Source organism: Mytilus trossulus, chromosome 8 (assembly GCF_036588685.1).
Source record: "Mytilus trossulus isolate FHL-02 chromosome 8, PNRI_Mtr1.1.1.hap1, whole genome shotgun sequence".
NCBI lineage: Eukaryota > Metazoa > Mollusca > Bivalvia > Mytilida > Mytilidae > Mytilus > Mytilus trossulus.
The window spans coordinates 8,934,053-8,949,144 of NC_086380.1; the positions used below are offsets into that span (position 1 = coordinate 8,934,053).

A 15,092-nucleotide genomic window follows, 5' to 3' on the forward strand; every position below is an offset into this window, starting at 1 on the left:
TGTCGGGGGAATAGCTTGCTGGAAGGAAGCAATTAAAATAAAGTAAACTTCTTCTAAATATGAATAAATTAAAGAATTTTCTTCAGAAAAAAGTATATGTACATAAGTTTTTTTTGATTTGAGGTTTCTTATGTCTTTAAGTTTAAAATTTTGTTATCAATTGCAGAAAATTATAAAACCAATGAATTTCACATGCACATTTATAAAAGCTAGAATTGTGATTGGATAATCAAGAACACAATCATGTACACGAATACGACGATGGAAGCTTTAAACGACCTTGACCAGCTACGTGAATATTGATCAGTCCATTCAACGTTATAGTACATGTGTTCTATTTTCGTAGATGTGAGTTCGAAGGTTTGAATTGACCAATGAAAACGATCGTTCCATAAAGAGTTAATCTAATAAAGTTTGTTTGACTGATTATGTCGCCCGACCTTTCGCTAAGCTTAGCCGCAGATAGGTATAGAAATTCAGACGTTTCTGAAACACAAGGAAGAAAAAATATATAGTTTGTCAAACTCAATAGTTCAAAAAGGGAGTTTGAGTTCTAAACTTATTTTCTTTTTCTTAAATATCATTCTCTTTGTCCTTTCAAATCTTTGTTAGGTTCTGCTTTCTCATTAAAATCCCTGAATGCTAAATAAAGTATGGGTTACCTAAAAAATGCAAAATCGAACAGACATATGACTAATTACATTTTTTCAGAAACAGTGTTTCCCTTATACCGATATCATTAACCAACGACTAATTAGGGATTTTATTTGCCAAATTAGAATTTTTGCGTTCCCGCAGAGCCTTTATGCTGAGCATGCATCTTCCAGTTTATCACTGGTTATATCCCTTTTGATGATTACTTATAAAGAATGTTACTGCTTACAAGTAAGCTATTGCATGAACGTTTCCATGTAGTCAAGTTGATGCAATCCCTTGTGATGTTTTATAGATGCCAACATGTTTTGTTTGACCACCACATATGCGTATGACTACTTGTATGTTCATTATAAAATATCGAACCCCATTAGTGACATTTTTTTATTACAAATATCGTTTTGCCTGACTGTAGAAATTTTTCGTATATGGATGATCTTATATTAGGTATTGGTTGGTGATTGTCAGTATCTTTGCAAAATAAGCCTGGAACATAAGTTGCTGAAGCACTCTTCGACAGATAACTAATATAGTAGTTGTTGATATTTTGTGGTGTTACACAACGGTTATAAGAAGATTAGGCAACAGCAAACATGTTATCCCCTTTACGTTTTGTGTGTGTTCATACCAAGTTAAGAGCCTGTAATTAGTGGTTGTCGAATGTTGCTGTATATCATTCTTGTGTTCGTTCATTGTGTTTACACATATTAGACCGTTAGCCATCTTTTTTGAATTTGTTTAATTTTTGTCATTTTTTGGCCTTCTAAAAGTTGATAATGCAGTAAGGAATTTTCACGTTTTGGCCGCATGGGGACCTATAGTTGTTAACCTCTGTGTCCATTGGTCTCTGGTTGTGAGTTGTCTTACCACATATTTTTATTTGATACCTCCCATTCTTTAATGTTTCGAATCAAGAGAAAATGAAGTTCTTTCTCGTCATTTTCAAACGTTCAATTTTATCGATTCATTTGAACCAATGATAGTGTCATGATATTAATCTACGTCGTCGATAAACATGATTTGTTTTACATATAACCTGTGCCATATTGATTTATTAAATTTTAGTTTTATCTATGCGAGATCAACTAAGAGAGCTAGGACTTGGAAATGTAGGCGATTTACGAAAAACTTTCCAGAAATGCTTTTGGAACAGAGTATATTTAGTAGGTCCATATTCCGTCGGAAAAAGCTGTTTAGCAAAAATTCTTGTTGGCGAAACAGTGTCAATAACAAGGCAGTCTACTGATGGTATATGGATATACATGGGGAGAGCTGGAATGGACGTTGACAAGATGGAATGGAAATTTTTCCCCAAAGGTTTGTGCATTTTATATGATTAGCATTCGTGAGGACATATCACTTTTAATAACCAGGAATGCAAGATACCAGTGTTAAGACTGTGTCAAAAGAGATTAATCAGTTAATATTGTGTTATGGTGTGAACTAAATGTATACAGTAGTGGCAAATGAGTGTTGAAAGAATAAAGATCTTGACATTATTATTTATTAAAAATTGCATATCGTACGTTGCATAGTAGTGTAGATCATAGGAAACTAAATAAATGTATTGTATTAAGGTAATAATGTTGAGTATACATATAAATTTGTTGAATAATATTTGTCCTTAGATATATTACGGATATTTTTATTTCTTACTGGATATCCAAAATTGATGTCACAACATTTCTTTGTTTAATAGGTAATGCAATCACAGAGATTTTGACAAACATGCTAATGTCGATGTCAACTGAAACCATTGACAAAAAGAAGACTACGTATGAACGTATGATTATTGCAGCCGATGTTGAACAAAATGCATTGGGACCAGAAATATAAGATACAGTAAATACGGAGACATTTCAAATAGTCGACAAGAGTATTAAATTACACATGGGCGCTGAACATGAAGAACTGCACCATAAAGAATCGCCTGAAGATTCAGATAGTGCAAACGATAAGGCTGAAGAAAATGATGAACCGAGTAAAACAGCGACCTTATCTTTTGGCACTTTAAATGTTTCTTCTGTTAATACAATACATACAGACAAGCACTTAAAGACAGACGGATCAGCCATCACCAAAATAAAAGATAGAAAATATTCTAGAACAGTGCTACGAAAAGATAGCAATTCTTCAGCGGAAGGTTATGAAAAGTCAAATATTCAGAAAAAAACAGGTTCCCGAAAAATGGCACAAAAAATCAAGAAAGAACAAAGTGTCATCATCGTTAAAGATGATTCAGAATATAAATTTATAAATGAAATACCAAGCGATATGACTCACGACAAGTTACATAAGCTGATTTGCAAAGCAGTTGAAGAAGGTAAATACAAGCAGATGGTAGTGCCTATAGACATTTGGGACTTTGGAGGACAAAAGGATTATTACATGACCCACCAACTTTTTATCACAAGCAGAGGAATCTTTGTTTTGATGTTTAATGGCGCTATTGACCTGCATAAAAATATGCCCGACTTAGACTTTCTACCGGGACACTTTGGGAAACCAACAGTTGCAGGTACAATAGTTACTTTTATTACTGTTTTCATATTGTTATTTTAACAATTGTTATCTTTTGTGAGAGAAGTGACACAAATGTACAGCAACAAAAGAAACATGACAATAAAAGTTACAAATTGCCACTTATTAGAATTCAGGATCACCGCAGTCGTAAAACTATGATTATATTTAAATCATATCAGTCATTTATAGATACTCATTTATCTAAGATTTGTCTAAATGATGCGATCTATAGTCCGAACGTGTATATATTCCTTAAAAAACTATTAATCCAGATTTATGAGGTAGAAACAATGGAAATTAGTAAGTTAAAATACATACACATTAAATAGATCAACCAACTATTTAGGAAGAACTTTAAACTTGTGTAGTGTGATGACAATGGTGTTAAGTCTGTTGGGACCTTTCTCAAAGCAAGAAATACATCACATGTACAATTACCTTAAAAAATAGTCCCCCAAAACATTTACAGAAAAAAAACCCTTATTGACTTAAGTAATAATCTAAAGCTTTTGCCAAGATAGTTGTTTGCTCAACAGTATCTGCTCTGTAATGACAACTGACAACTGACAAGTTACAATATTAATGATTTGTACAGATGTGACATGCACTTGCTCATAAAAAAATAAAGCTTGTCAAACCATCATTCATAACCATTTCGAAAACAAATAAGTGCATGAAAGCGTTCTGATCCTGATACATTACTGAAGCCAAAAGTTTTAGATTATAAAATTAAATTATTCAATAAAGATCGGGAGAACAGGTAAAGACAACATTGTAGAAGGAAATAGTACAAATTTGACAAAAAAACCAACGAAGAAAACAAGTACAAGTTCAACACAGAAATGGTGATGACACCCCTTGCAAAATCCTCTCTAATGTGATGAACAGTCATACTATTTTGACATGTGGTACACATTCATGTCAATTGAATTTTGTTTTTATATTTCTGTATTTGAGAAATTAAACACAATTTGTGTTTTATACATAATAAAAATATAATAAATATAACCTAATGAATGTAAACGTGAACTTATTTTATCATGCAACATTTTAAATTTGCTCAGTTTATCTGCTACACTGGGTTAACTCGATTTTGACATACTGCAAGAGAACAGATAACGGATTTCCAAGGATTATATTTGTAGCTACACACAAAGATTCAAAATGGTTTGAGGTAAAATATTCTAGATTTAAAGTGTTAAACCTTTTAAAACAACGAACGAATTGCTTTTGCCGTTTTCCAATATATGGTTTTTTGTCGAGCCTTCGACTTTAGTCGAAAAAGCGAGACTACGCGATCCTACATTCCGTCGGCGTCGTCGTCGTCGGCGGCGTCCACAAATATTCACTCTGTGGTTAAAGTTTTTGAAATTTTAATAACTTTTTTAAACTATACTGGATTTCTACCAAACTTGGACAGAAGCTTGTTTATGATCATAAGATAGAATCCAGAAGTAAATTTTGTAAAAAATAAAATTCCATTTTTTTCGTATTTTACTTATAAATGGACTTAGTTTTTTCTGCGGGGAAACATTACATTCACTCTGTGGTTAAAGTTTTTAGAATTTTACTAACTTTCTTAAACTATCCTTGGTTTGAACCAAATTTTGACAGAAGCTTGTTTATGATCATAAGATAGTATCCAGAAGTAAATATTGTAAAAAAATAAATCCATTTTTTCCGTATTTTACTTTTAAATGGATATAGTTTTTCTGCGCGGAAACATTACATTCACTCTGTGGTTAAAGTTTTTAAAATTTTAATAACTTTCTTAAACTATCCTGGGTTTGTACCAAACATGGACAGAAGCTTATTTATGACCATAAGATATTATCCAGAAGTAAATATTGTAAAAAGATAACTCCAATTTTTCTGTATTTTACTTTTAAATGGACTTAGATTTTCTTCCAGTTAACATTACATACAGTCGGCAGTTTAAGTTTTCAAAACATTAATTAGATTCATTAACTATCCTAGATTTTTACCAAACTTGGACAGAAGCCTCTTACAATCAAAAGATAGTATCAAGAGGAATTTATTTATTGATTTTTTTCCTCATTTTTTGTTGAGCCTGCGATTTACAATAAAAGTAGGCGAGACACTGGGTTCCGCGGAACCCTTACAATTTTTTTTTATATGTGTTTGTAATAGTTGTCCAGTTTTAAGATGTTATCCGAGTGTGTATCCAGACAAACAAGGAATATTATGAAATAATTACATTTATCGTGTTTTTACATCAACTGCTTTGTTTTAAACATGTTAAGCTTTCCAATTAATCCGCTATGAGTGTTTCTGATGAAGACAAAGCGCTTTCGACGCATGAAATTTATGAAGATTTGTTTGCACATTTTAGATACATTTATCATTATTTGTTTGTTATCAATCTATATCTCGATTACAGTGGACTCGGAACGGTCGCCGAAAACAGCTTGAAGACGAGCTGAACAAGTTGTTTGGGTCGCATGCTGGTTTGCCGCATTTAGAATTCAAACCACTGATATATGTAGATGCTACAAATCCAGCGGATCCAGAAATTTTTCGCCTAAAGAAAATATTAATGCAAAGGGCTACTGAACATCCAAGATGGGGAGAACCAATGCCAACAATATGGATTCCAATGGAGTTACAGTTGGCACAAAAATCAGAGGAAGGAATCAATATTGTTTCGCGTGATCAACTAAGACACCTTAATTCTAAAAATGGATCAATGGTTTTAACAGAAAGGCAAATAGAAACCTTTTTGAGTGTACAACATTCGCTAGGAAAACTCTTGTACTTTGATGTAGAAAATTTACGCGAATTTATCATTATATCACCAGCATACTTAGTGGAGGTTCTCAGGTCTATAGTTACTGAGAAGCAGTTCTGGCCCATAGGGAGTAGATTTTCAGGAATTTTGAGAAACCTGCAGGAATTTGGAATGATTGAAAGGAATGATATTTACTTCCTTTGGCAACAAGAGAATTTCAAACATATTCTTCCCTACAAGGAGTATATGCTCCAAATTCTTGTCCATCTTGATGTTATAATTGCTCCTATTACCAAGCTCAAAGACGTAAATAGTCAAATACAAAACATTTCTCAATTTCTGATTCCCTGTATGATAACAGCAGGAAACAACACATCGTTCCTGAAAAGGTTTTGGAATTCGGATCATTGCATCATTCTGGCATTTACATTTATAGATGAGGTGATACCGCCAGCATTGTCATATCGCTTTTTAAGTTCATTTATTACATCATGGGATATAAAGAATTTTAAAGACGGAAACACCGAAACAAGGATGTTATTCAGTGATCTAGCTGTAATAAAGGTTGACAGTTATCATGACGTAGCAGTTCAAGTAATAAATAAGAGATTAATTGTGTCACTCATCCATTCCAAATCAAAAGAAGATATAATTCCAACTCTGGCATCTTCTCTCCAGGAGTGTATGACAGCAGCAATAGTAAGAATTTCCGAATTCTACTCTATGTTGTCTGAAGATTCAAACATAAAGAATGTAAATTCTGTCATACCATTCAACATTGAATTTGGTGTATTCTGTAAGTCAGATTTGTGCTTCTTCAAGCACCAGGAAATGCCATTATCAACTGATGGACTAATATGGATTTGTAAGAAGCACAGACAACGCCATGCAATTAAATGTTTGTCTATTTGGTTTTTGTATACCTGTTTTTCGCAAAGTATCTTATTTATAAATCAGAGATACATCTATCCTAAAACTATGACAAAGTTAAGGGGTTTATTTATTTATAAATCAGAGGTGCATCTATCCTAAAACTATGACAAAGTTAAGAGGTTTATTTATTTATAAATCAGAGGTGCATCTATCCTTAAACTATGACAAAGGTTAGGGTAAAGTTCGCAAAAACTTTATCAAAAACAATGGAAATCGCATGAACCACTAATATCTTTACTGAAATGAAAAAAAACCTAGGTGGACGCGTTAGTAATCACATATTTCATTTCTTGGTCGGTAAAGGACGCAATTGGAATTAGTTTCAATCAGCCAGAGCATAATGCATACTTTAAAACAGCAGATAAAATTACATATGAAAAGTAACACTTAATTGATAAATCGTTTATATGAGAAACATTTATATGTTAGTTAGTACAAAGGGTAAAGTAAAATGAAACTTTCTACATCAAAATGTGATAATATACATAAAACCTCAACTAATCCAACGTATAACAACACTTAAATAAATAACACGACGAGTGCCACATGTAAAGCATGAACTATTCGTGTTTTGATGCACTTTTATTTATAACTTGTTGTCAACGAGCTTCGTGTTGCTTTGTCGTAGTGTTCTGTGTAGTTGTGAAATGTTGTTTGTCTACTGGTTGTTTGTATTTTTAGTTGTGCTGTCTATTCTATTCATGTACAGTTTCAACAAGTCACGACTGTCAAAAAAAAAGATAGACACCTTTTGTCAAAAGCAGGAAAAAATGATAGGCTATTTGTAGATTAAGAAGGAAAAAAACTGACCATAATTTCACTTGATACATCCTACCCTTTAAAATTAAAAAAAGAAAGGATTTTCTAATCATTTTGTTGTTGGTTTCTGATGAAAACTGTATTTGTTTGTGATTAGATGATGCAATACTTTCATTTTCAGAAACCAAGTGACCGTTGTACAAGCTGTTGCAAAGGTAGTTATGACTATATATTTTCTAAAATAAGTAACAGATGCCAAACAGTATAAAGTAGCGTCAAAGAATTTATCGATATACACAGTCCACCAAACATTAAGCACCTGTCAATACTTTTGCGAACAAATATTTATGTTTGGTGTTAAGAATTGCCAAATAAATACGCTAAGAAGATTCATTAAGACTCAAAAATAAACTCCAATAAACCGGCCAAGCAACTTTTTATCAAAAGGCACCTGCACTTTTAACTTTGTTTCCTTTAAATCATCTTCGTTATTCCCCGCGTACAGTTGAAGTTTTGCCTTCATCAAGTCACTGTGCAATTTAGCAATGCGTCAGTTATCAGAGGCTGAACGGTGTTAAGCAATTGGCACGTCAAATGCAGGTATGAGCAATAGGAGCATACTAAATAAATTTGAGTGGATATGGGGAATGTGTCACAGAGACAACAACCCGACCATACAAAAAACAACAGCAGAAGGTCACCAACAAGTCTTCAATGTAGCGAGAATTCCTGCACCCGGCGGCGTCCTTCAGCTGGCCCCTAAACAAATATATATTAGTTCAGTGATAAAGAACGACCTACTAATTTCTAAATGTACACAAGAAACTTAAATTAACCATTTTAATGTGCATTGCACCATCATTGTCGGATTTTTACAACGTCTTTTGGACACATGAACTGCAAATGATAGACCAAGGTCCGGGAGACCCCGTTTAACTACCTATCGTAATGACAGACTGCCTATTAGGCGTGCTAAATCCACCACTTTCTCCTGCACCACAGCTCAGACACCAATGTCCATCAGGTGATCGTGCTAGTGATCAAATATTGGTCCGTTGACTTCATAGATGCTACCTACCTCGTGTTAATTGCATTAACAGTTAAGGTTTTAAAGGGTCATCGACGCTGGAACATGAAAATTTGTAGCTGACCAACTTTCATTGGTCAGATGAGAATCGGTTTCTGTTACGACCAAAAGACGACAGAATACGAGTTTAGAGAGGAAATAAAACTGCATATGACGAAAACAACATTGTCCAACGACTGCAATCGTTGCTGGTCGTGGTACAGTATATGTTTTCGTCTCATACTGTTGTAAGCTGGGTATGCATAGTTTGCAGGGTAACAAGGGTAACATGAATAGACAGACATACAGGGATTTGGTGCTTAGAAACATTATAGTTCATCTTTTTGATAACTTGCTTCAAGGTCCTTGCACAATTCTGATAACACTAACAGACTACACAGGACAAGGATCGTAACCGAGTACAACGATCAAGAAGCTATTGACACTTTTTTTTGGCTTTTCATTTCTCTTGACATGAACCCTATCGAACCTTTGCACATCCTTGGCGATTTAAGGGAGGAAATTGCTGATTGTTTATTTGTGGTATATGTTAGTAAAATTGCTACATTATTATTGTTTCTTTTTCAAGGATAAACAGATTTTTTTTTAAATCGAAAAAAAAATTTCGACGCAACAAAAATAATTATGTGGTGCTAAACTTTTGGCGGACTGTTGATAATAAAACTAAAAGTAATTGGGGTTACTAACAATCCCTTTTCATCAATTCATAGATCGACATTTTGAGAAAAGAAATAATTTTCATAACGATTACATTTTTTAAAAAAGCAAGAGAGTTCGTGTTGTTTCGTGTCTTTTATTTATAACTGTTGATGTAAATGTTCTTTGTTTTTTTTTAGTCTTTGTTTTCTCCTTGGTTTTGATTGTTATTGTCTAATAAACTTGAAGTTATGAATAAACTATTGACATGGAGTATATTGTCAATGAGTGTTTTTTTCTTCAAAAAAATAAAATTATACTAAGGTAAATTATCCTATAGTGTATAGTTGTTATCATGATTATTATTTTTATATATATTTTTTTTTGAGGAAAAACAAATGCTTAAATCTTATTGAGATATTACTGTATGGACAAGTATTTTACTGTACTAGTAACTTTTGTGTCAATGTTTAAGGACTTGGTCGATTAGAAAAGGAGCAGTATCCATCCGCACAACATATAAGACGTTTGGCGGAACAACTCTCGCCCGTTGAGTGTCGTGAATATGCAATTGAACTTGGTCTTCCGGTTCAAAAATGGAATGATTTTGAGCATCAGTTCCAACACCAACCTTCAATTGACCTTAAATTCATGGCATTATGGACGTGTACGGAAAAAAGCAGAAATGTTACCTTCGATCATTTGAAAAATGTTCTAATAAACAAAGAAATTGATGAGCATTTACTTTGTCAGGTATGTTTTTCTTCATATGTCCATTGTTCGAAAGACAAGAAAAAACCCTTAAAAAAACGGGGGACTGTTAACTATAATCCATTAAGTTGTGGTTAGTTATCAAAGGTACCAGGATTATAAATTTGTACGCCAGACGCTCATTTCGTCTACATAAGTCTCATCAGTTACGCTCAAATCAAAATATTTATAAAGACAAACAAGTACAAAGGTGAAGGGCATTGAGGATCCGAAATTCCAAAAAGTTGTGCCAAATACGGCTAAGGTAATCTAGACCTGGGATAAGAAAATTCATAGTTTTTCAACAGTAAATTTATAGAAATGACCACGTTATTGATATTCATGTCAACACTGAAGTGGTGACTACTGGGCTAGTAATACCCTCGGGGACGAAACGTCCACCAGCAGTGTCATCGACCTAATATGTAAATCGTTTACTGATAATGATGCATATTTCTTACAATTTGATTAATGTACATAGTATACCATTAGATGGTACAATATTAAAAAAATATTTGAAATATTTTATTGACATCCAATCTAACATATTTAACGCAAATATTACAATTCTAATAAGATATTTATTCATTTTGTTTTACAAAACATTTCTTTATGGAGTACCATTATTGTTTTCGCAAATTAAAAATGAAAAAAACATTATCATGCTCGTTATGTAACTGTATTTCATTCATAGATACAAGAATTTGTGGTATGAGCGCAAATGCGACAACACTCCTTCCAAGTCACAATATATAAAAGTTAAACTTTATAGGTCGAAGAACGGACTTGGAGCATTGGATCATTCTGAACAACAAGCTATAAAAGACCCCAAAAAATACTTGTGTTAAATCATTCAAACAGGAAAACCAATTGTCTAATCTGTATAAAAACAAGAAACAAGAAACGGTAATGAACCTCACCAACAATGACAACCAACTAAACAACAAGTTACCGGATTTGTTATAGCATAAGCAATACGACGGGTGTTCCATGTGGAGTAGGATCTGCTTACCCTACCGGAGCACCTGAGATCACCCCTACTTTTTGGTGATGTTCGTGTTTCTTAGTTTTCCATGTTGTGTCATGTGAGCTATTGTTTGTCAGTTTGTCTTTTTTATTTGTAGCCATGGTATTTCAAGTTTATTTTTAGATTTATGAGTTTGAATGTTCCTCTGTTATCTTCCGTCCCATTTCCTGACTTAGTGCAAACAAATGCAGCAAGTTTAAACGTTTCAATCGGGACCAACTTCATACATATTTGATATTGCTTATTACTCAAAAGTTGTTATGTCTATAATTATATTATATAGATATGCATGTCAAGGTAGAGTACTCTATATCTAGTGTTTAATTATGACATTTGTTTTCAAGAATCCGAATAAAATATCTTAATTGTTCACTGTTATAGAAATATATTTCAGGTGTTCAGAGATGTCATCATAGACATACCTGGTAAGCTTCATTTTGTGCTATTACTAATACTATTTTTTTTAAAAACGGTTTACACTTTGAAACAATACACATCTGCAAACGGGGGTTACGGATTTGAGATGTAAAATTTTTAAAACCTGTTCCAAATAAAATGATGTATGGCAAAAAAGAATCGCGTTACCTTTTTATTTGAAACCCCTGCTATATTGGAACAATACACTTTGATTTTGCAATATGTAGGCTTCTTCAACAATGTATCATTTGTGATTATGTCAGTATTTGGGGAACCACTTGCTGTAGGTAAAATATGTGTTGTATAAATAAAGGCAACAGTAGTATACTGTTGTTCAAAACTCATAAATCCATAAACAAAAAACCAAAATCGGGGTAACAAACTAAAACCGAGGGAAATGCATTAAATATAAGAGGAGAACAACGACATAACACCGAAACGTAACACACACAGAAACGGACCAAGCATCATACAAAACACCACGAGAATAACAAATATAACATGAAAACTAAATACATGAATTTGGGATAGACAAGTACCGTGCCACGTCTTATCTCAATATCTCAAAAATAAGAGAAAACACAAACTACTCAACGTAAAAATGCAACACACACATAAACGAACAATAATATAACAATGGCCATCTTCCTGACTTGGTACAGGACACTTTTAAAGGGGAATAAAAGTGGAGGGTTGAACCTGGTTTTGTGGCATGCGAAACCTCGCACTTTAATGGCAAAGTTAAATATAACATTGAGATGACATCATAATATTACAGGACTACAATACAAATAAATAGGAGAACATATTAGACAAAGAAAAACGGATTTGAGATGTAAAATTTTTAAAACCTGTTCCAAATTAAATGATGTATGGCAAAAAAGAATCGCGTTACCTTTTAATTTGAAACCCCTGCTATATTGGAATAATACACTTTGATTTTGCAATATGTAAGCTTCTTTAACAATGTATCATTTGTGATTATGTCAGTATTTGGGGAACCACTTGCTGTAGGTAAAATATGTGTTGTATGCAATGTCACCACACTACAAACTGCTCAGAGTCTGAATTGACCAGTTTTTGTGCTCGACCAGTAAAATCGAGCACACATTTTACTCGACTAGTCTCGACATTGTCTCGACTGGACTTAACTGTACCTAAGTGTACTCGACTAGGTCTCAACTTTACTTAATTAGTCTGAAATGGTCTTGACCAAGGCTCGACCTGTCTCGACTCAGTCTGAACCAGTCTCGACCTGTCTCGACCAGTCTCGACTCAGTCTGAACCAGTCTTGACCTGTCTCGACTAGTCTTGACCTTCAAATTTAGTTTTGACTAGCATAAAGAAGCCCATCTAACTAAATTAAATATTGATCTTACAAAATTCAAGATTATTATGTAGTTTGATTACTGGCTGTGAAATATTTTTTTTTTTTTTCAATATACAATAGGTAAAAAATAAAAATTATTATATAAATTCAGAAAGGCATCTTTAATTTTTTTTATAACTTTTTCAAATCAATTTGGATTGTCATCAAACTATGCAGCTAACTTAGATATGTATCAAGCTTACTGAATCCGATTTCATTCACTTTTTTGTTGTATTGCTGTAAAATTTAAGAATTAAAGTAATGTTGGTAAAAAATAATAGGATTTGCAATTTCGGACAAAATAGAGATAGATATAGGAAGATGTGGTGTGAGTGCCAATGAGACAACTCTCCATCCAAATAACAATTTAAAAAGTAAACCATTATAGGTTAAAGTACGGCCTTCAACACGGAGCCTTGGCTCACACCAAACAACAAGCTATAAAGGGCCCCAAAATTACTAGTGTAAAACCATTCAAACGGGAAAACCAACGGTCTAATCTATATAAACAAAACGAGAAACGAGAAACACGTATATATTAAATATCTGAATACAAATGCACAGCTAATTACATATTAGAGACAAACATTCATGACCAAAAAGCTAACAAACAAATTCAAACACAGGACATCACTGAGAAATATTTAACCAATCAATGTTCACTTTAGAAAAAAAACCGGTTTATATCAAGCTTACTGAATCTCGGTAAAAAAAAGCTAGGATTTGCAATTTGGACAAAATAGAGCTAGTACACTTTAATTTTTTTAATAACTTTTTCAAATCAACTTGGATTGTCATCAAACTATGCAGCTATCTTAGATATATATCAAGCTTACTGAATCACATTTCATTTACTTTTTTTGTTGTATTGCTGTAAAATTTAAGAATTAAAGTCATCTCTGTAAAAAATGCTAGGATTTGCAATTTGGACAAAGTAGAGATACACTTAAGTACAGTTAGTCCAGTCGAGACAATGTCGAGACTAGTCGAGTAAAATGTGTGCTCGATTTTACTGGTCGAGCACAAAAACTGGTCAATTCAGACTTAATTCAGCAGTTTGTAGTGCCAGCAAACATATTTTAATCTGCCAAACTATGTTTCTGCCTGTCCTTAATCAAAAACCTGTATGTCAGTGGATGCCGTTTGCTGCTGTATATTATATTTGTGTTTTTCGTTTATTGTTAAGTACTTTAATCAGGCCGTAAGTGCTTTCGTGTGAATAATGTAACGTTTTTCATTTCGGGGCATTTACTATTTTACTCTTGTTGTGGGTTTTGATCATGTTTGAAGGCCGTACGATGATCTAGAATTGTAAACGTCTACGTCTCAGATGGAGATTTTTTTTCAATTACAATCATACCACATCTACTTATTTGAATATATATGACATGTAGTAATTCTGCTGTACATGAGTCCTGTATTTAATATAATCTAAATTGTATACGATATTGCAGGTATATCAGAAGACACACTGAAAAGGGTTCCAACAGTCAGCGTACTTTACGATATATCCAATCATATAGGAAGCAGTATTATGCAGCTTGCTATTGAGTTATATATAGATATTCCGACAATACAACGCATTCAACAGGATCATAAGAACAAACTTCTAGTACAGACCAGAGAGGTTTTGCGTCAATGGAGTCAGATGAAATATCCGAGGCCAACCGTTTTAATATTGATTAAAGCACTTGACAGGATCGGCAAATTTGGATCGACGTGTAATATTGTACTTCCGTACGACTTAAGTTTAATATAACCTTGACAGAATAGTGTTAATACTCTGGAGTGAAATGATAAGAGCCTCTCTTTCGTTCTCTGAAATTGACTTGATGGAAAATTATTAAACTTATTTGATAACTATATTTTATAATAAAGATATTTAGTACCTTAAATAGTACCTCAATTCTATTTGAGTTGTCATTCTGATGAATGATCATCATTTGTAGATCTCAATATATGTCTGGTTATTTAAGTGGAGTAAAAGGATGTTAGATGTAGTGTAGTCTGTTTATACCGTGGATTATACTTTGTAATTCCTGTTTGCTTGTTTGTTTATTTTCCAACGGCAAAGCATACTTAACACATCTCTAATACAAATTAAAAGTGTATTATAAGTTTGTCTGAAGTGTAAATATCTGAAGAATGATTTTTAAATAAATTAAAAAAAAAAAACTTATAGCTGCTA

General features: G+C 33.1%; 1 protein-coding gene across 1 annotated transcript; it reads left to right on the plus strand.

The window, feature by feature from the left end:
• The first annotated feature begins 1,781 nt into the window (after nt 1-1,781).
• Nucleotides 1,782-14,726, plus strand: LOC134727309 (uncharacterized). Its single transcript, XM_063591686.1, has 8 exons — nt 1,782-1,971; nt 2,354-3,172; nt 4,242-4,351; nt 5,579-6,791; nt 7,289-7,300; nt 9,817-10,094; nt 11,513-11,543; nt 14,359-14,726. Exons 2-8 carry the CDS (start codon nt 2,545-2,547, stop codon nt 14,661-14,663), a joined length of 2,577 nt encoding a protein of 858 aa, XP_063447756.1. The 5' UTR covers nt 1,782-1,971; nt 2,354-2,544; the 3' UTR covers nt 14,664-14,726.
• Nucleotides 14,727-15,092: the final 366 nt, after the last annotated feature.